Source organism: Mauremys reevesii, linkage group 2, assembly GCF_016161935.1.
Source record: "Mauremys reevesii isolate NIE-2019 linkage group 2, ASM1616193v1, whole genome shotgun sequence".
In the NCBI taxonomy this organism is placed as follows: domain Eukaryota; kingdom Metazoa; phylum Chordata; order Testudines; family Geoemydidae; genus Mauremys; species Mauremys reevesii.
The window spans coordinates 123,186,976-123,210,304 of NC_052624.1; the positions used below are offsets into that span (position 1 = coordinate 123,186,976).

Below are 23,329 nucleotides of genomic sequence, written 5' to 3' on the forward strand. Positions count from 1 at the left end.
CCCTTGTTGCCAAGAAGGCTAACGACATTTTGGGCTGTATAAGTAGGGGCATTGCCAGCAGATTGAGGGATGTGATCATTCCCCTCTATTCGGCATTGGTGAGGCCTCATCTGGAGTACTGTCCAGTTTTGGGCAATGATTAGGGGGCTGGAGCACATGACTTATGAGGAGAGGCTGAGGGAACTGGGATTGTTTAGCCTGCAGAAGAGAAGAATGAGGGGGGATTTGATAGCTGCTTTCAACTACCTGAAAGGGGTTTCCAAAGCGGATGGATCTAGACTGTTCTCAGTGGTATCAGATGATAGAACAAGGACTAATGGTCTCAAGTTGCAATGGGGGAGGTTTAGGTTGGATATTAGGAAAAACTTTTTCACTAGAGGGTGGTGAAGCACTGGACTGGGTTACCTAGGGAGGTGGTGGAATCTCCTTCCTTAGAGGTTTTTAAGGTCAGGCTTTACGAAGCTGATGGTTTAGTTGGGGATTGGTCCTGCTTTGAGCAGGGGGTTGGACTAGATGACCTTCTGAGGTCCCTTCCAACCCTGAGATTCTATGATTTGAAAGTGCACCAGTGTCTAGGGCAGGCGTAGGCAACCTATGGCACTGGTGCTGCCTTCGGCACGCGAGCTGATTTTTAGAGTGAATAAATGAAGATTTGGCACACCACGTCTGAAAGGTTGCCGACCCCTGGTCGAGGGCACCCGCAATGGCAGGGAAATGATTAAGTGAGATATACCCAGATAATCTTAGCAAGTGATCCATCACCATGTGCTGCAGAAGAAGGCGAAAATGCCCCAAGCTCGCTGCCAGTCTGACTTGGAAGAAGATTCACTTATAAGGCAACTGGAAGGAGTACATATGTGACTATATGTAAGCACAAGGGGAAAGAGCCAGGAGTCATTCAATCTGGCCGGAAATACCAACTGTTACCAAGTATTCAGCAATTACTGGAGTGTGTTTATATGGAGAACAGAACATACCAGCTACAGTGACGTGGTTGATAGCTGCTTGCTTCACAAAAACTCCTATCAAGAGAGGTACTTCAGCCATCCTAAGAAGATAAGCAATCATCAGTGATGACTAGATACCATGGAGAGAGAATTCAGAAAGGACAACAGGATGGTATGCTGACTCACTGGAATGAAAATATGAGCTGTAATTGCAAGATTGAATGAATGGGATTATGAAGTCATCTGGCAAGTCTCCACTGGTGTTGATCTGAAGAAGTGGGTATTCACCCACGAAAGCTCATGCTGCAAAACGTCTGTTAGTCTATAAGGTGCCACAGGATTCTTTGTTGCTTTTACAGATCCAGACTAACACGGCTACCCCTCTGATAATTGGAATCATGTCATCACATGGAACTCGACACACTAGAGAAGATTTCAGAGATCTTGGGAGAGCAGAAGAAGAGGAAAGATCCTAGAATATCAGGGTTGGAAGGGACCTCAGGAGGTCATCTAGTCCAACCCCCTGCTGAAAGCAGGACCAATCCCCAGACAGATTTTTGCCCCAGATCCCTAAATGGCCCCCTCTAAGGATTGAACTCACAACCCTGGGTTTAGCAGGCCAATGCTCAAACCACTGAGCTATCCCTCCCCTTTTAAGGTCATCTTATTGAAGAGCCTTCCAGTCTCATGAGAGAGAAGGCAGAAAATATTGGAGGTGAACCATTGGCTGCGTTACTGATGTGAAGCTGAAGGTTTTGGTTTCTTCGATGTATTAGGCCAAGTTACAGCAGGATCTGGGGCTGTATAAACAGGATGGGCCTGCATCTTACAAGCATAGTGGCTAATCTTCTTAGTTGGAGATTAGCTGCAGCAGGGAGGGTCCCCCAATGTGAAGGGAGGGTGCTAAGAAGGCATGTGCAGTACAAATTCAATGTCACGAAAAACTTGAATCAAGGTGGCAAAGAATGTGAACAGAAGAAAATTTTCACTTACTAATTCTAGAGGTCTGAGTAACAAGAAGAACTGGAAATTTTCATTGAAAAGACACTTGCTATAACTGGCATTACAGAAAGATGGTGGGATAATTTGCATGATTGGAATGTTAAAATTAGTGGTGTTATATATATTTTTAAGAAGGATAGCATGTGTAAAAAGGCAGTATGTGGGGTGGGTGGCAATTTACATGAAAGATGTCATTACCTGTTTTAGAGTTTTTGATAACTCTGAACCACAGCATCTTGAAATGCATATTGATCAATGTGGAAACAAAGCCCAGAAGGGGGTATTGGTGGTGTGGGGTGCTACAGACCATCAAATCAGAACAGAATGAGTTTCTCCTTAAGCACCTATCTGTAATGTTTGGAAAGTAATTGTGATATTATGGGGGATTGCTGGAGGTCTCATGCAGACAGTAGTAGAACACCATTAGAATGTCTAAAAGGTATAGATAATTTTCTAACAGAAAAGATATTGCACCCATCACAAGAGTGACACATAAAGGTGAATTAATTGCTGAAATAGATGCTGGTGGTTGCCTAGGGACTAGTGATCGTGACCTGATTTAAACTCAATATGGGCAAATGAAGGACCCTCATAACCAAGAAAATATGTATAAAATATGGTTCATTGAAGGTAGCAATTGGAAATAAAGCAATATATAACAATGGGAAACTAGATAGTAATTTATATAAATTATGAAGTATAGAAAATTGATAAGGGACTGACATGGCTGACAAGGGCTAAGGACAGTGAGTTTTTTAAAAGTATATTAAGAACAAAAGAAATCCTAGTAATGGTAAAGGTCCATTTGCTAGATAGAGATGGTAAATTGTTACAAATGATTCAGAAAAGGCAGAAGAGTTAAATAAATTTTCTGTCCTGTACTTGGAAAAAACTAGGCAGATACACTCCTTTCATCTGAGAGTGATTTTCCAGTCCATTTGTAACTAAGGAGGATATTAGCATCTATTAAGGCAAAATAGTCTTAAATCAGCAGGCCTGAATATCTTACACCCAACAGCTCGAAAAGAGCTGGCTGAGGAGATCTTTGGCCTGCTGATAATTTTTAATAAACCGTGTAATACCAGGGAAATTCCAGAAGACTGGAAGACAGTTAATGTACCAATATTCAAAAAGGCTAGTTAGGTCAGTTAGCTTGACATCACTTCTGGGCAAATTAATGGAAAAACTGATGTGGAATTCAATTAATAAAGAATTAAAGAATAGGACTATAATTGAAGCCAGTCAATATGGTTTTATGGAAAATAAGTCTAGTCAAACAAACCTGATTTAATTTTTTGAGGCGATGACAAGTTTGGTTGATGTAAAATACTTAGATTTTTGACAGGCATTTGAGTAAATACCACATGGCATTCTGATGAATATTAGCACAATACAGTATCAGTAAAGTATATGTTAAGTGGATAAAGAAATGGGTAGCTCACAGATCTCAAAAAGTAGCTGTCAATGAGGAATCATTGTTGAATGAGGATGTTTCTAGTATCAGAGGGGTAGCCGTGTTAGTCTGGATCTGTAAAAGCAGCAAAGAGTCTGGTGGCACCTTATAGACTAACAGACGTATTGGAGCATGAGCTTTCGTGGGTGAATACCCACTTCATCGACATGCATCCGACGAAGTGGGTATTCACCCACGCAAGCTCATGCTCCAATACGTCTGTTAGTCTATAAGGTGCCACAGGATCTTTGCTGATGTTTCTAGTGGGATTTTTCACAGGGATTCATTAGGGCCAATGCTATTCAACATTTTCATTGATGATTTGGAAATAAAATCACTGCTGATAAAATTTGTGGATGACCAACAGATTGGCAGAATGGTAAATAATGGTGAGACCGGGGCAGTCATGCAGAGCAATCTGGATCACTTAATAACCTGAGGCCACCCAAATAAATTTTTTTACTACAAAGTTACATATTTAGGAACAAGGAATTGGGGCCAGAGCTACAGAATGGGGAAAGCAGTGACTATGAAATGGATTTAGGGGTCATAGTGCACGTGTAACTCAACACTTTCCCAGTGTGATTCTGTGGCAAAAATGTCTAATGCAAGCCTTGTATGTATAAACAGGGGAGTAGTGAGTAGGAGTAGGGATATGATTTTTTACCTTTGTATATGGCGTGATTAGACCAATTGTGCAATACTTCATACAGTTCTGGTGTCCATGTTTTTAAAAGGGTGTTGAAACATTGAAGAGGGTGCAGAAAAGAACCGCAAGTGATTTTAAGGGCTGCAGAACAATGCCCTACAGCAGGGGTGCCCAACCAACGGCCTGCAAGCCATATATGGCCCACCAGAGCATTTTCTTAAGACCCGCAGCCTGCTTCAACACAGTATATTAACAGCCATTTCGTTAGCATTTTGTTATCATAGTTACATTTTAATTTACATAAATGTGTAAATAGACAATACTGTACCTAGAAACAACCTACCTAAATACATATGAAGCAAGTTGAACTTAAAATATAAATAATACAGGTGACTTTACATCTTATTAAAATAACCTCTACCCCGATATAACGCTGTCCTCGGGAGCCAAAAAATCTTACCGTGGTATAGGTGAGACCGCATTATATCGAACTTGCTTTGATCTACCAGAGTGCGCAGCCCTTCTTCCCCCCCCCCCCCCCGAGCGCTGCTTTACCGCATTATATCCGAATTCATGTTATATTGGGTTGCGTTATATCAGGGTAGAGGTGAATGTGGAATCTGTTTGGCCCACACAAGGTTGTGCTTAGGTTTATGTGGTCCTCCTGTGTAATAAGGTTGGGCACCACTTCACAGGAAGAGACTTTGGGAGCTCAATCACTTTAGCTTGTCAAAAAGATTAGAAGGTGACTTAATTATGATGTATAAATTCCTTCACAGGAGAGAATACTGGCTTACTAAAGGTCTTTTTAATCTAGCCCAGAAAATCAAATAGATGATGTGTTGCCTATGGGGAGAAATGCTTCAGCAGCATGGCTTAATGGAGACTTGTAAAGCAGAAACTTGAAGTTCCAAACACCTTTACCAAGCCAGGTTTGGGGTGTGCCTTGTGAATTACTGCATAACAAAAGAAATCCTGCTTTCCTGTAGGATTGTGAGGGGGATCTCAATGAGGGAGATGCTCACAGAGGTTCTCCTCCCTTAAGTCACAGGAGGAAATGTTCTGGCCCATGGGTGGTCAAACGTAACTATTTTGCTGTCCCAAAAAGTAAGTGTGCTTTAAACGATAGTCAAATTTGTATTTTAGAATCACATTCACATAGTCTCCTGTTACAAATAAGGTCTTGGTCTATTACAAGTGCATTTAAAAATTTTAATTTACTTTTCATTATTCATTTTACTTTTTGCATTTCTCTCAGGTTAAGTAATGAAAATGGTTCAAGGATTTGCTTTAATTTTACATTGAAATAATATAATACACCGCTACCTCGATATAATGCCACCCGATATAACACAAATTTGGATATAACGTGGTAAAGCAGTGCTTGGGTGGGGGTGGCGGGACTGTGCACTCCGGTAGATCAAAGCAAGTTCAATATAACACGGTTTCACCTATAACACGGTAAGATTTTTTGGCTCCCAAGGACAGCGTTATATCGAGGTACAGGTGTATAAACCACTCAAAAAGAGTCATTATTTGCTTGTAACAAGGACTCCTGTTCAAAGGATATAACATTAATTTATTTAGCTTAAGAAAGAAAAGATTTAAGGATGACTTAATTACAGTCTGTAAGTACCTACACGGGGAACAAATATTTAATAATGGGCTCTTCAGTCTAGCAGTGAAAGGTATAATGTGATCCACATGCTAGAAATTGAAGCTACACAAATTCAGACTGGAAATAAGGCGTAAAAATTTAATTAACCATTGGAACAATTTACCGAGGTCATGGTGGATTCTCCTTCACTGACAATTTTTAAATCAAAGATTGGATGTTTTCTCTCAAAGCTATGCTCTAGGAATTATTAGGGGCAGTTCTATACAGGAGGTCAGACTAGATGATCACAGTGGTCCCTTCTGTCCTTGAATATTTCATAGATTCATCGATTTTTAAAGCAGTTCTATGAAAAATTTGTGTTGTTTCTTTTCAGCTTTAATAAAATATATACGACCAGTATTTGTATCTCGGTCAGACCAAGATTCTCGCAGAAAAACTGTTGAAGAGATAAAGAGACGTGCTCAATCTGATGGCAAATGGCCACAGGTATAGTATAACCTCTTTTATGTGATATTTGACATTTGTTGGCTTTGAGAAGCAAATTTTAGTCTTTTTTTCTCCATAGAGGACACACTAGACGTACATGCTTTTTCTCCATGAATGCAAGATTTAAAATGTTTCTTTGCACAACACATTGCTAGCATGATCTTTAAGTTATATTATAAAATTTTTAGTCCTTGGAGAAAATTTCCATTGGACCAAAAATGTTAGTGGCATCTGAAGCCTTTAAATTTAATCAGCAGCTGAGGTTCTTGCACTTGAATTTGGGGGGAGGGAGGAATTAGAAAAGGAGGGACGGTTATGACTACTGTATTTCAGCCCTAAACTTTTTAGAAGTATGTGCATTTTTATTTTAAAATCTGAAGCATATTAAAAACTCTCCTGTTTTTTGAAGATAGCCAGTCTCTGGCTTTAGTCTTAGCACTAGATGTGCATCTATGTAATCCCTTTTCTCAGTAACTGCTAATAAGTCATATTTGATAAGCATATGTGCCAGCATAATCCAGCAAACAAGTAGATTTTAAATAGACATAAATTTCTATTAGAGTAGTTCCTGATTTTGTGGGGTCCCTCAGTGAGAGAGGACTTGGCATGTACTCCCTTTCCTATACCATTAGCACCCACAACAAGGGAGAAGAGCTTGGAGCCTTACAAAGTACCATCACAAAGTACCTGTGCATTAAAAAGTGCATTCCAATTGATATAAAGAGGGTGGGTGTTGGTGGGTGGTCTTTGCCTTTTCTTTTCCCATCCATTGCATTCACATTCAGAAAAATTGAACCAGTTTGGCTCAAACTAAAAAAACAAAACCCTAAACTCCAAAACCCTAATTTGGGAGAGACAAGGTACCTGAAAGATGAAAATTTGCAAATTGTTGAAAGACCTATAGAATGAAATATTAAGCAACGCAAATTATAGCTCTTCTTAAGCACATCAGGTATAATCCTGTAGTCAACATGAATAAGAAACAGAATACGTCAGTGGCATAAGATAGTCACTCACCTCTGTAAGTGTTTTTAAGATTGGGACTTTAATACTTGATCCTATGCCTTTGCTCAGCAGCTCAAGTCAAAATATAATATAATGCAATCTTTTTTACTGCTGTGATTAAAATATAAATGGTATAGTTTAAGCAATGTTTTCCAGTCTCTTCAATTCATTCAGCAAAATGAAACTAATTGCACCCTTACTGTGTGTTGTTCATAGCCTTAGAATTATAGATCATTAGAGTTGGAAGGGACCTCGAGATCATCTAGTCCAACGCCCTGCTCAAAGCAGGACCAATCCCCAAATGGCCTCTTCAAGGATTGAGCTCACAACCCTGGGTTTAGCAGGCCAATGCTCAAACCACTGAGGTATCCCTCCCCCCAGAAAATATAGAGAACATAATACCTTATAGATCATAGAATATCAGGGTTGGAAGGGACCTCATGAGGTCATCTAGTCCAACCCCCTGATCAAACCAGGACCAGTCCTTAGACAGATTTTTGCCCCAGATCCCTAAGTGGCCCCCTCAAGGATTGAACTCACAACCCTCGGCTTAGCAGGCCAATGCTCAAACCACTGAACTATCCCTCCCCTTCATAGTTTAACTTGCACATCTTCCATGCCCTGTTGGCAAGTCCTTTGTGTCCCCTTCCCTTCTTCCTTCCTCCCCCGTGACATACCCAGGATACAATCCAGACTGAGTAGCTGTCTCACCCGTGCCCTCTAACCTGGAGTGCCCTTTAAACTGCTTTGCTGCTGTAGCCTCCAGTCAGGACTGCTTGGGAACAGCCTTCAACATGTAAGTCACTCCCAGCTATGTTGTGTGTGTGCTGCAGCCAGCCCAGCCCCACCTTGGTTATGTTGCAGTGTGACCTCAGTGTATACTCAGTCCTAGATTTTCTCCCCAAAATGTATGTTCTGTACCGCCCAGTTCTTTCCTGGAAAATACAAACTTATATAAAATCCCACATTTTATTAATAGAATTGATATGCACACATCTTGTTACCCCAGATGGAGTTTCACAGACACTTCAGTTTAAACACACTAGATAAGATAAAACAAGTTTGTTAACTAAAAAGAGATTTTGAGAGTACAAATGATGAGGCATTAAAGTCAGAAATGGTTACAAGAAAAATAAAGATAAAACTTAACTAGTGCCTTATTTAACAGACTACGTTAAGCAAAGTTATTTCACCACATTCTCTCAGCAGTCTCACTGACCAAACTTCTTAGGTCAGTGTTACCAGATTTGCCCATTACTTTGGGGTATGCTCATTTATTAGGGTTACTCTTCTGGGCGTGGGAGGGAAGGTTCTGTAATTCTGTCAATGTACTGCTTGTGTCATTTGTTTTCATATGGAGCTCTACTTCTCCCTTCTGCAAGTTCCCTCCCCAAAGGAGCTATCCCGCAGGACCTAGGCCCCCCCCCCCAGCATGTCTGAGCGGACTAGGTCAATCAGCACTCCCAAGCTGCCACCCTTATATGCCCCTGGACTCAGCAGGCTGGGTCGAGCAGCACTTCCAAGCTGCCACCGTCACATGCCACAGGTTCAGCACGGCCCTATCCCCACTTTCACATTACAACTGTTCTGGTAGTAACCCACTTGATGAGCAAACCTCACAGGATTTTTGGGCGCTGCAGGGATCTTTAGCTTAGGTAAGAGGAGCATTGCTGCAGAGCAAATGGGGAAGCCAAAAACACGAGAGAGAGAGGGAAGGAGGGAGGGAAGCAACCAGCTTAACCATAAAAGTTATTTATTGCCTAGTAGTAACCATACAAGGAGAGCCAAACAAAACAAACAGTTACAAGATTAAATCTAGCTTAAATTTAATTACAAAAGTCAGGTTTAGAAAACTATACCTGATCGCCCAAGTCAGGGTTGGAAAGCTATACCTAGAGTAGAGAAAAAAAAAAAGAGAGCGAGAGGGAGGGAGAGTTGGGTTCTCACCACTCCATGAAGGTTGAACTGGTCGGGGTTCCCAGGTGGTGGTGGTAGCTGAGGGTCTGGAGTGTTGGAGACAGGCAGAGCCCACAGCATGATCAGTCAGGAGAAGATGAAGTCCCAATGGAACTGATGCAGTTTTTGGATCCAGGCATCAGAACCCTTACTTGAGTGTGAGTAGGGGTTTTTGTAGGGAAACAACAATGGTTCAAGGGAGAACTCTAGATTTGTTAATGGGTAAACTGATGGTTCAGAGGAGTATACCAAAGTTGTTTTGTTCAGGCTAGACAATAGGAACTGGTCATTCCTGGCTATAGGCGGTGTTCCTTCAAGGGAGTTCACAACGCAATTAGGCAGCTTCAGTATTTTGGATACCAATAAAGGATTTATTACTAGATTTGGTTTGATAACTACTGAGCTGGGTGTGTGCAGGCATAGGTTCATTAACATCTGGAGCAAAGATCCCCCAGCATGCAATGCTTCCCTGCTTTTCTGGTCCCAGAGTTCAGTGTGGTTCTTGCCTTGGAACCTCTGTTCTCCATTCTGTATGCTAATGGAGATGTCTCCCTGTTCCATCTTCAATGCAGATAAGGCTAGGGGAGTTGCTTTCCTGTCACCGTTTTCCGGAGGGATTTAGGTGTGTCTCCCACACTTTGTAAGTCTTTCTTCTGGTCAGTTTTGGTTCAAGCAGAGGCTGGGGTAGGGGGGGTCCTTCGCGAGTCCGAGAGGCTGGATACTGCGCCCTGGTTCCCCAAGAACACAGAACTGATGGGTAACATCGGAACCCCTTCTCCAGTTCAATAACTGTTTCCTTTGTTCCTTTTGGTGTAGTGAATCAAAGGACAGAGAAAGAGGAGGGGTGCGTTGGGGTGTTTGTCCTTCATGTTTATAGTATCGTTCCCTTTCTTGGAAAACATCTCCAGCTGAGATTCAGGAGACAGAGTCTCCATAGGAAAGGATGTTCCCTGCTGCTTTTCCTTACCTGTTGGATCCTATTTTTTGTTTCCCTTGCTGCTTGATGACTTTGTTTACTGCTTAAATGCAAATTAAGCAGAGCATACATTCCTTTGTTTGAGACGGACCTGTTTGCCAACCTCAGTTTGGAACATGTGTTAATAACACCATATAACTTCACATACAATGTTGCTACGCACATTTTATGAGGACAGTATTGACCAGCAAATTATATGTTTTCAAATGTTTTCAAAAGCATACTTTGTACAAAGATTATTCAATAGTGTCTAGGGAGTGGACATGGGTACATTGTCACCTCTCCCAAATAAAAACAACTTTGGGAAACACTAGTGGTGCATCCTTTCTTACATGCTCTGAATACTGAAGTAGTTATCAGAGTTGACATTTAAAGTATCATTGCATTCATCTATTGAAATGAATGCAACAGTTACATCTGAGAACCATTGGTTGTGTTATGCTGTCTTCAAACTCAAGCAGGCCTCTCTCTATCAGTTACACATGGTTCATGTGTTTTTTAAAATGAAACTGAGAATCTGGAAAATAGTTTGGCAGTCTGTTCCCCCTGTTCTCTCACCAGCTAGTCCTTCATGCTACCCTGTGCCGTGGAAAACACTGGTTTAAAGAATAAATAAAATATCCTATTCCACAGTTTATGTGCCAGATTCCATGCATCTGAAAGTCTTCGTGACTTCAAAAGACCATGCTATCATTTAAACATTTTCTTTAGCTTACTTACTTTTTCTTAAATTAGTATAACTCAGATGTGAAGTTTTTTAATATTGGTTTTGAAAAGATGTAAATACAACAAATATTCTGTAACAGTACATTTTGTTTTTGCTCCAAGATAATGATATTCCCAGAAGGAACTTGCACAAACCGATCTTGTCTAATTACCTTCAAGCCTGGTAGGTATGAAGCATAGCTTTCTTTACAGAATGTTCTCATATTGTATATATTTTTTTAATATATTGGTTGCCATTGTAAATGGTTTGCAGTTATAGAATTTGAATACAAAAAATGATAATAAGGTGCGGTTGAAGTGGAATTTTTTGATCTTATAGATGGACTCTAGTTTTATCATTACACAAAACTTGCATCTAATTAAATTTACCATTTTTGACTGTTTTTTGGAATGTGTATAAGAATCTGAAAGATGAGTGTTTTTCCTACAGAATTTTTGCATTCCTTATGATGCTGGAGCGGTCTTAGCACCCCTCTGAAACATGCAGTCTAAGGGATCAATGTACATCTGTGACTATTTGAGGCTGCTACAATACTTGCTGCTGGGCAGTCTGTAGTTGACTGTCCTCTTCCCATTGGATGCCACACATGTTCTTCAGCGGAGATGCCCTCTGGCCAGGCCTATGCCAAGACTTCTGGCAATATAGTAATATCAGTTAGGAGGACTCCCCCTTTCCTCCCCCCCCCCACCCCAAACATTTCTGTACTGCCAAAAGCCCTACTGTAAACACAGTTATAGTAGTACCAAAGTGCTTTTGCTGGTATAGCTTATTTGGCATAGTTTGTCAACTGAGTATTAGCTATACCAGCAAAAGCACTTTTATACTAATATAAATGTGTGTATGTTAGGAGTTTGCTGGCTCTCCTGCTCCCTGTTGCACTCTAGACCACCCAGAAACATGCTACAAAATCCCTTTACTGCCTTAAGTTCTTATTGTACCCACACTTCCGGTTTTCCACTGATCCAGCCCATTCTGCTCTCCACCCCCATTGCAAATGTACTCAACTTCCCTACTTCCCCTGGTCCTAGCTGTCTTAGTCTCTACTCCCTTCACCCACTTCCTCTGAAATCTTATTGCCTATGACTTTCCCACTTGCTTCTTGGTGCCAAATGTCCTTTTCAGAGTCATTACATTGCAGAATACATTGCCCCATTCTGTATGGCCTACGTTCTTTGTTCCTAGCTGGTTGACCTTCCAGATGCACTTTAATACATGCAAATGGTTCATATGAGCTGTTTTTGCCAGGGACTCCAGATTACTTTTTGTAAGTGATCTGTTTATCTGATTTACCACTTGACAGATCTTTATCTGCAAATTTTACTGGTAGAGATTGTTTATCTTCTTCCTGACCACTGATAGACATTAAATACCACTGAGACAAGAACAGATTGCTGCTTGATCCCCCCTCAAAGTATCTTCAGTTAGTGGTGGTGAATCCACATTAATAATTACATTTTGTACAATAGTTTTTAATCTTTTATGTGATATATTTTAGAGTGCTATTTTTAATCAGAATGTATTGTAGTACAAAGTCAGATGCCCTACAGAAGTCTGTTATGTTAACACAGTTACCTTTATCAACAAAACTGGTAACTTCATAAAAATATATCAAATTCATTTGCGAGACCTTTTTACAAGATACTTGACTATCAGATTTTTACGAAATCCACATCTGACAACTATTAAAAGGCAGAAACAACAAATATATATATATAAAAAAATCAACAATCCTGACCATGAGTCAAATTTAGGGATTTGGCTGTAATAAAATATGAATGTCTTCACAATTGATTATGATTTATGTAGGTTTTGGTGGATTTTGAATGTCTATATTTCCAGTCTTCTAAATGCTTGTATCTTCTAAATAAGATAGGTATATACATTGTTGTCAGTTACCAACACTGCATTTTTTAAATGACTTTTTCTGTGGAATATTGATGTATATTTTGCAACTTCCAGATCTTGTATTCTTTCCACTAGCATGCTATGAATTTCTGCTACTGTACACACCAGACTAACGACGTAACCAATAATCACATAATCTTTTTTGTAATGAGTCATTTATCTGACAATAAGAAAATATGCCAAAGACTAATGATGTGTAATGTGTGCTTTCCAGGAGCATTTATTCCTGGAGTTCCTGTCCAGCCAGTAGTTTTGCGTTATCCGAACAAATTGGTAAGTTCAGCTTGCTCTGCAGATTAAGGGTAATAGGACATGTTACTTTTTTGGATGTTGCCAGCCCCACTAGATGGAACTAAGAACAATTAGAAAAGAGGAACGGTCCACAGATTGTACAAGGGAATGTGTTGACCATTAGACACTTGGGGAATGAATGTACGGATGAGTAAAGCAAAATGGCCAAGTAACAGTATTTAGTCCGCAGTGTCATTTTCAGTTAATTCACTATGCTTTTCTGGGATGATGGGTAAACATCCTGCCCATAAAACGACAAACAGGAAGGGACTGTAGGCCTTGCAGGAGCCCTAAGCATAACTTGCTGTGTGAACCAAAGGTTGTGAACAAGAGTAGGACTCGCCTCAGCAGAATAGTAATTCACTGGGTATCAGCTAACTAAGTAAGCATGTTCCTGACTGGAGAGGATGGTATAAAAAGGCATAGATCTCTCAAGTAACTATTTAAAAGCATTCATAAGAAATGATACAAGAATACACTGACCCCTTGTAAAAATAAGGAGGGGATGACAGGGTAATGGATAAGGATCTTTTGTTCGAACTCACGGGTATGAGGATTAGGGTGGTAACTAACACCTACTGGAGTGTAGTTGCTAACTTGTTTGTATCAAAATATAAAAGGAGAAGTGATAGGAAGGGAATCTTTGTGCTAGTCTATGGGACAGACTCCTAGTGTCCTGATTGAACTGGTACCATCGTTGCAGGCATACATGTGTTGGTATACCTGTAGCTCCTATGAGGCACTTGTACTGTGCTTTCTCAACAACAAACCTGGCTGAGTGCCTTTGCCATCAAACCGGACCTTCTGGTCTTTCTTTATGAATAACATCAAGGGTTGTTGAATCAGCAAGCTGCGCTCTCTGCTAGTGCAGCTAACGCTGGACAGCAGGACTAGTAGCATTAATAACTTAACAGCCTTAACAACGCTCCACAGCACTAATACCATCTGATTTCCTCATGTATTCCTTTCATGCTCCTTCATATTCTGCTGCATGATAATTTCCTTTGGTTTTTTGACCCTTGTCCTTATTTAAAGCCTACAGCAACAATTTTGCTTATTTCATTGCTTTGCAGATTTCCATGGCTTGTTCTCCAGTCAGCTAACAATTTCTCTGTAAATATGTGCTTTCTCATCACTGTAGCCTACCATCAGCCTGTCTCTTACCAGGAAATCCTCAAACGGGGGCTTAAAATTGCAAGGCTGGCTCTTGAGCCTTGAGCTTGTGACATATTCTTCAATACTTTCTTGTTCCTTTTGCACTCTTTTGTGTGGAAGAGGAATCTTTCAAAGGTTTCACTTTCTAGGTACACAAGCTTCAACCTGTGCTATGACCATATCATAATCAGTGCTATCCATGAGTGAGAGCTGGAAGCTATTATAAATATTTAGAGCATCTACATCAGCCACAGATAACATCAGTTTTCTGGCACTACTCCTTGTCTGTGTTTACATAACAGGGTAGTGAGAGCCTATTATAAACTTCAGCCAGTCTGTCTCCTACAGCCAGGAACCCCACCTTCCAAAATAGAGACTGATCATTAATCCACATATGGGGTGGGAAGGACACATGAGTTACAACTGCTTGAGGTGACTTTTGTGTTGAGAATTTTTTGTCCAGGAGTGTTAACAGATGCAACAAACTGCTAGAATTTCCCAGGTCAGAGAGGTCATATCCGCTGCTTAAAATGGTGGCCAGAATGCTGAGTTGAATTCATTAGCTAATGAGATCACTACCCAGAAACAAGGTATTATGACATTGTCCACTTTTGAGAAACGACTGTCCTATTTGCTGGTCAAATAGTGGCAATCTAGGGAGGAGGCTTGATTTCTCTGGTTATCTACAGAACTATGGTTGCTGCTCTAGGCCATAGGTGTACTCTGATTTGAGCGATTCAGGCAACACTCAGATGCCTGAGGGAGAATGCCTGAAAATGAAAGACTCCTATAAAAGAAACCCAGACTTAATAGGTCTGCAGTCCCAGGGTACTTTAGCAGCTCTAGGATCACCAATAGCAGCCCTTCTAGCAATGGAAGATTACAACTGGCTATTGGAAGTTGCCACATCACCCTAGAAGTAGGATGAGTCTTAAGTCACATTCCAGCATTGGTTATGGTGGAAAGTGTCCCTTTTTCTTTTCATATAACATATTTAAAGATTTAACTTTGGCCATTATAGTCAATTCACTATTTCTTTTTCTTAGCTGCTGACCTTTCAGATTCATTTAAGCATATTTAACTTTGATTTTTGTGTTTTTTGTACATGCTACTTTCTTTTATTCTGTTTCTGTTTTAAGCAGTGATGAAGGTATTAAAGCAAGATTTTGACATTGTCCATAACTTTCAAGATTCTGGGACTCTTAATCTTATTGATTCTGAATTGAGCTTGGTACCAAGCATCAAATTTAGAAACATACAGTTAGTAATTTAAGCACTACACCCTCCTATCTATTTGATATTTCCTTCTTGAAAACTGAGGTCCTTATCTTTCTTCCAAACCCTCTTTACGCCTCCATTTTCCATTACCCATCTATGTAGTTGCTCAAGCCCATAACCTGGAAGTCATCGTCAGGGGCGGCTCTAGGGATTTTGCCGCCCCAAGCACAGCAAGCAGGCTGCCTCCGGTGGTTTGCCTGCGGAGGGTCTGCTGGTCCCGCGGTGCCGACAGAGCACCCCCCACGGCTTGCCACCCTAAGCACGCGCTTGGCATGCTGGTGCCTGGAGCCGCCCCTGGTCATCGTAAACTCCTTCCCTCCCCCCCCCCCCAAATCACAAATCCGGGTCTTTGCAAAATCTTTCATTTTCTTCCTCCAGCATTTCTAAGGTTCTGTTCCCCCCTCCCCAAATCCACACAATTAAAACTCTTTTTTTCTATAGGCCCCCATAGTCTTCCCTTTTGGCTGCTGTCACCTGCTCCTTTCTTGCCTCCCTGACACTCATGTTGTTACCCTTTTACTATTAACCTTCCTCACATGATCTAAATATTGCATCTCCCCATTATTCCTTTCTTTACTGGATCAAGTTTGCTTCTTGGTCTCCTCTTCTAGGCCCTGCATAATTATCCCTTCCTACTTTCTACCCTTCTCTCTTACGCCATGTTTCACTCCTTTTACTCCACCCTTGATAGCCTTGATGCCTAGCTTGTCCACTTCTTCCTCAATAATTTCTGTGCTTTTTTTTCCAGGCTTCCCCTTACACATGAAACTAGTCTTTTCTGAACTAGTCTGCAAAGACAGTACCTTCTCCTGTTTCAAATACCTCTGAAAGTCCCACTTTTGCTATAATGCCAACAAAAAGGTAGCCAACTCATATTGGCAAGGTAGAGGTGCTATTGAGAATGGCTTTATTTCTGTGTAACAAAAATGGAAGACACTGAACTAATAACATTTGTGCCAGTCATTACCTTGACCATTCTGTATATTGCATCCTTCTCTCCCATCTTTCACTGGTTTTGTCTTTTTAGATTAGAAGTTCTTCATGGTACAGACTGTAGCTTCCTATATATCTGTACACTACTACCATATAATGAATGATTTTGCTGTATAAATGAGTGCCTTTCCTGGCAGTTCTCTTGTCACAAAGTCAGCGCAGACCTCCAACAACAATTAAACTAAGGAAAAATTTACAGGGCAGAGTCCGTGGAGTAATTATAATGCTTTAGGGGTTTTGTGTGTGTGTGTGTGTGTGTGTGTGTGTGTGCGTGCGTGCGTGCACGTGTACTGCATCTTCAATTTTCTGTGGCTGGTTTTCTTCAGAGAAAAAGAAATATTTTGTGTTCAAGACAATACAGAGTGTCGGAGGAGAGACAATGTAATTCTATTCCTTTACTGTTGTGTTCTTTTAAGCAAAAGTCAAGGATGCTGACAGTGTTTTTTGTATGTGAAAAATCTGCTAATTAGGGAAATGAATCTGCACCATATTTATTTTGAAGTATATTTTTCAATGTTCTGTCTTTTGAGGGATTTCTGGGTCTGTAAGTGGGCTATAAATTTGATTAATAAATTTGTGTGTAAAAGCTGGGCTTAACTGATATTTGTTTTGTTGCTGTATAAAAGGCAGATTGAAGTGCCTGTCTTAGCAGGCTTACTTTTAATGTAAAGTAGATTTTTAAAATAGTGGATTGTGATTTCCATGAAAATTTAGAGGAGGGGTGGGTAAACTACGGCCTGCAGGCCACAGCTGGCCTGCGGGACCATCCTGCCCGGTCCCCAAGCTACAGGCCTGGGAGGCTAGCTCCTGGCCCCTCCCCTGCTGTCTTCCCTCCCCTGCAGCCTCAGCTCACTCACTCTGCTGCTGGTGCCGTGCTCTGGGCGGTGGGGCTGTGAGCTCCTGGGGCAGCGCAGCTGCAGAGCCCAGCCTGACCCGGTGCTCTGTGCTGCATGGTGGCGGTGGCAGCAGCATGACCTGGCTCTATCCAACCAGGGGGGGTTGGATAGAGGGCATGGGAGTTCGGGGTGGTGGTCAGGGGGTGGGGATGTGGATGGTGGTTGGGGGAGGGACGGGGTTGAATGGGGGTAGGGATTCTGGGGAGCAGTCAGGAAGGAGGGGGGGTTGGATGGGGCAGCAGGGGGCAGTCGGGGCAAGGGTTCTTGGGGCAGTCAGAGGACAGGGAGAAGAGGTGGTTGGATGGGGCAGGGCCCCCGGGGGGGGGGCATCAGGAATGAGAGGAGGAGTTGGATGGGGCAGGAGTCCGGGGAGAGGAGGGGGAGGCAGATAGGAGGTGGAGGCCGGGCCATGACCCCCTCCCCTCACCGGTCCTTCATACAATTTACAAAACCTGATGCAGCCCTCAGGCCAAAAAGTTTGCCCGCCCCTTATTTAGAGCATGTGCCGTGCATTGTGCTGTGAAAGAGTTTACAATACAAATTAACTGAATTTGCAATGCGTCTTTGTTTGTTTGTTTTTGTAGGATACGATCACTTGGACCTGGCAAGGTCCAGGAGCGTAAGTCAATCCTATTTTATTCCCTTTGTGCTTCAATTGCTTTCCTGAATTAGTTTGGTATTGTTATATGAAATTGTACAAGTGTGCTTTCAAATATTTTAGCTCAAAAAAATGTCTGGAGATAGAGGTTTTTGAATAAGAAATGAATGACAGATTTTGAATCTTGTAGACCAAGAGGAAAAGTGAATTCTATGGAAAATGCCCTGCCATTAGCCTCCTCCTGTATCTGAGCTATTAGCTGAGTGCCTTAATTGATCTTACCTGCTGTAATATAGCATCAAGATAAGAGGCTGTTTTTCAGGCAGCCAGAACTCTAATCATTTAAAGCTTTGTAGGTTTAAATCAGCACCTCAAACTGAATCAGAAACCAATGTGGACTAAGATGTAAGATGTTTTCTGGGAAAATACCTCTGGGCTGCCACACTTCTGAAAGTTTCCTCCATACAGCTCTGTTCACTCAACATGGTACTTGCCAAATGTCAAGCAAAGAAGACTCTACATTTGTCTGTCCCCCACCAGAAAAGGGTCCCTTTCCTAAAGGCAAACAATCCATTCTGAATCCAGGCAGTCTTAAGTACATTGAAAACTCCTGACAACACAAAACATATACAACTCTGCTACTGATTGGAGGTAACTCAGATTCACCAGGCTGTTCCTCATCTGCTTCAGTTTCTTGGTGAATTAGCGCCTATGGGACTTCTGTAGCTATAGTGAAAGACAAAATATTTTAGAACCCTACTAAATCATTAATCGGCTGCCTGAAGAGTAGTTTCTCAGTGCCGTCTGAAACTGAACTGGTTCTGTTATTTTCCAAGGCTAGACTAATAAAACAGGTCTTGTGCTTTTACACCTAACTTCAAAATAAAGGTGGATAATAGTTTGTTCCACAAGTCAAAACAAAAAGTCTCAGCACCTTCTGACTTTTTTATTTAAATGACATAGGTGTTGACCATGATGCTTTTTTAAAGCAAATTTACTACTTTGTTAAAAGTATGTAAATGTGGACTTGTTACATAATGAATGCCACTTTTTCTACAGCTTCAGATTTCCTACTTTATTGCCTTTTTTTTTAATATGCAATTTTGGAATAAACCTTCTTAGATGGTCACAGAAACCAGTAAAAACACACAAAGGTGGAATCCAAAAGTAGTTTTATTTTTTAAAAACGTGTCTTACCTGAAAAACATAATGTTAGGTGAAGAGTTCAGCATTCTGTGTATTGCTTATTTGCTACATTCAAAACTTGTCTTTTTTATTTTTTTAGGCTGGAAATTCTGTGGCTTACTTTGTGTCAGTTTCACAATTTTGTGGAAATTGAGGTTAGTATAAAAGCAGTAATGCTTTCTATTTTAGGCAATACTAAACTTCATTTCTTGTAGACTGTGTATACATGATACAATATTATTTCTGCAGCAAAACAGTGTAATTAAAATGTATAATCAGACTTAAAATGTTAACACTGCATTGCACGCAGGCTGAATACTACTCACATTTTGGATAAATAGTTCTGTTGTTTGAAAGCTTGACTCACCAAAGTTTCAGCAGAACTAGCCTTCCTCTCCATTTACAAGATTAACCTCTTAATCACCATGTAATTCTGTCTCCGAAGGGACCGTTATGCATAAGACTGCTTTCTAAAGGGCTTATGGTCATTCCAGTTAACATCATATTTTATTTTATGTATTTTATTTTGGATGTTAGTATGGATGTGTAACTAAGGATTTTCTTCAGGAGTAAAAGTAACTGCATACAATTTCTTCTCATCCAAACAGACTCTTACTTTATGCCTCAAATGTTAAAGTTGCACAGTTAAGCACACAAGAGTCAGGAAATGCAAAAGTTAAGATTTCATGTATAACACTTAACTTGTTCTCTTGTGCATTTTTACTACAATATTCTTCTATTACATGATAACATACTATTTTTCTCAAACGATACAGTTTAATATACATTTTTCTATAGCATTGCTTATGTATGTTGTAGCACTTTGTACTGTATTTTATTCTTGAATGCTTATACTATTTTGATTGTCATAATTGTCCAGGGTATCTTTGATAGTTTGGTTTTTTTTTGTTTTCTTCTCTCAGGTACATATTTTAATAACTTACCAGCTGTTTCTCTCATAACAACACAACCTTCCTTAGGTGCAGTAGATTCATGGATTAAGGCCTGAAGGCACCATCGTGATCATCTAATCTAATAATTTAGTAGAGGAGATGAGGCAGTTAGTTTGCAGTTAACACTTACTATTGCTCTGTTACACAATGTACCGCTGGTTAAGTATAAGTTATTTTTAAAAACAATGTATGGCATAAATAGGGTAGTACACAGTACACGTTGCTAAACAAATTTGTCTCAGGTTGTAGAAACACTTGCACAATATTTTATTGGAGTATTTGCATGCAGTTAACTTTTGCATTTCCTGATTTTTTTCAGTGCTTAACCATGTGTTCTTTAATGTTCTCAGCATAATTAAATTAATTTCCCAGATTTTTGGTGAAAAGATAAAAAGTAGTTCCCCTCCAGGGCTTCAGAACTCTGCTGGCTTACAAAAATTGGCAAATAAGTCTGGAACTATTTAACTAGAAAGCACTGAATCTTTGTCCTATGCCATTCTTGTGCACTTCATAGAGAGGTGAGCTTAAAAGTTATGGGGCAGGGGATGACATTTTATTCCTTAAGGTACATTAGAGTGGAGCTCCCTCCTGTATACCTCCATAATGTGCATAGGAACACTACCTCAATTACTTTCACTTTACAACATCTACAGGCTATAAAGGGACTGGTTCTGTTACCCTTGGTCATTCTTGCATAGTATCTTATGTTGCCCTTAGTCCAAATGTATGTTTATGTGGTAAATTGAATGGAAAATCAATATTACTGTTTACACAGTAAATCGCTTCTCGGAGAAATTAAGGGCAGCAGAATCAGACTCTTGGCGTGCAGGAACCTTCTCTCAACCCATGCTCACTTTATTATCTTGAGCGTTATATGTTATATAAAGTGACGCAGGGCTATCTACTTTTAAGTCAGTTTTCAGAGTAGCAGCCCTGTTAGTCTGTATCCGCAAAAAGAACAGGAGTACTTGTGGCACCTTAGAGACTAACAAATTTATTTGAGCATAAGCATCTGATGAAGTGAGCTGTATACCAGGAAAGCTTATGCTCAAATAAATTTGTTAGTCTCTAAGGTGCCACAAGTACTCCTTTTTTAATTTATTTATTTGTCAGTGGAATTCATTTAGATTTATACAATTGTAACTGAGAAAAATGTGCCTTTATGGGGTTCTGAACAGAGAGAAAGTCACACTCCCTGTCCCAAAGAAGGATTAACCATTTTATATTGGTGCACTTAACTTTAACAGATTGAGAAGGTTTCCAGATTTCAAAGTAGAATAATAATATTTAATCAGGTAGTGTTAGAAAGAAAGAAAGAAAAATTGAGACCCAAACAACCATCTCTTTCACAACTGGGTATTTGAAATAAAATGAAAAAATTCTGCTACTAATTGAGATAAAGTAACTTTTATATAAAATATATTTCACAAGTAGACCGTGTTAAAGGGTTTTTAGTAAAATCTACATTTTTGTACATTTTGAACAAGTTTAAATAGAATCCATTCCAAATACATTTTAAAGTTCTTTATAGACATTATGCACTGGGTGTCTACTCAAGGATATTGGGCTTCCAATGTAAGACAGCAAGGAACTCTTAGCTGTCAAAGGTATCTTGGTTCTTTAAATCAGTGTTTCTCTACCTTTTTGATACTAGGGACTGGCTTGCTGCCTTCCTAAATGGTGTCAGGGAGATCTCAGGAACCAGCACTGATCCATGGACCTGTTGTTGGGAAATGGTGCTCTAAATCAGTGGTTTTCAAAGCCGGTCCGCCACTTGTTCAGGGAAAGCCCTGGCCAGGCCGGTTTATTTACCTGCCGCGTCCGCAGGTTTGCTGGTTATATCTTTGTTCGCTACTCAAGGCCAATGGGGGCGGCGGGAAGCAGTGGCCAGCACATCTCTCGGACACATTTTAATATGCCCCTGGAATATCCAGTGTTGTCCCAGTTTCTTCTTTGGCTGGCTAAAATTGCCAGCTTCCATTTGATACCTATCCAGGAAGTAGAAATCACTTGATAGGCTTCCAAAACAAATTGTCTCCTTGAACTCTATTTTAAATGGGGTTTAAGAAAACATAATCTGTTCAAACTACTCTACTCTCCCAGTGTATTCAACAGTTCAAATATTGAGTGGATTTTCAGGAGTTTAGCTTTGGTTTAACTCTCTTCCCATTGAAATCAGTCTGAGTTTTACCATGGACTTCAATAGAAGCAGAGGTAGGCCATTCTGAGTACTTTTCAAAATGCATGGGATTTTGCACAAAGCCCATGGGAGAGTTTGGTGCTTCAGATAGCTTTGGCTTGAAGATAAATTGGCCAAACTTATTAAAGTAACTCCTCACTTAATGTCGTCCCGGTTAACGTTGTTTCACTGTTACGTTGCTGATCTGTTAGAGAACATGCTTGTTTAAAGATGAGCAATGCTCCCTTATAATGTTGTTTGGCAGCCACCTGCTTTGTCCACTGCTTGCAGGAAGAGCAGCCCCTTGCAGCTAGCTGGTGGGGGCTTGGAACCAGGGTGGACTGGCAGCCCCCCATCAGCTCCCCTATGTTCTCTGTGCAGCAACCACCCAGCAGACTATCAATTGCTGGGCAGTTCAGGTGTCCCTTCCCCTACTGCCGTGTGCTGCTCCTGCCCCTCTGCCTTGGAGCTGCTCCTGGGAGCCTCCTGCTTGCTGTGCAGGAGGTGTAGGGGAATAGGGTGCTGATGTCAGGATGTCCCCCTCCTCTCACTCCTGCCCCCTACTGCTGTACCCCATCTCCAACAGGGTTCAGGAGGGAGGGAGCTTGCTGGCAGCAGCACTTGTCTCAACTTGCTGATCTACTTAAAAAGGCAGTGTACTTAGGGGTGGGGTCAGCATACTTAAAGGGGCAATGCGCAACTCTCTCTCTCTCTCTCTCACGCGCGCGCACACACACACACACACACACACACACACGGTGTGTGTCTGTCTCTTTCACCTGTACTCTTTGGTACTTTGGAAAGTTGAGGGAGTGGTGCGCTCCATTGGGATAGTGTGGGATTATCATCACGTTCAGTTTCCGCAGGGAATGTTTGCAGCCACTGCCATGTGTCTATATTGTCTCCACCCTCAATTCTTGCTGCCTTGTAGAGTGTGAGGCTGCATTAACAACATGTTAACTCTTGAGGGCTCAGCCGAATGCTTATTCGTCATTTAGCAGCAAGGCATTCCTTGGGAAATATCCCATCCTCTGACTCCACCACCTCAACCAAGCTTCACAATCATCATTGCTGTGT

At 40.9% G+C, this 23,329-nt stretch overlaps 1 protein-coding gene across 2 annotated transcripts in view; it reads left to right on the plus strand.

Moving 5' to 3' along the window:
* LPCAT1 (lysophosphatidylcholine acyltransferase 1) overlaps positions 1-23,329 on the plus strand; it is a 189,390-nt gene that overhangs the window by 56,671 nt on the left and 109,390 nt on the right. For both annotated transcript variants that reach the window (XM_039525204.1, XM_039525205.1), the window contains exons 4-8: positions 6,043-6,155; positions 10,921-10,981; positions 12,939-12,997; positions 17,922-17,956; positions 19,221-19,275. In XM_039525204.1, coding sequence (XP_039381138.1) covers positions 6,043-6,155; positions 10,921-10,981; positions 12,939-12,997; positions 17,922-17,956; positions 19,221-19,275 — 323 coding nt within the window. The remainder of the gene's footprint in view (positions 1-6,042; positions 6,156-10,920; positions 10,982-12,938; positions 12,998-17,921; positions 17,957-19,220; positions 19,276-23,329) is intronic.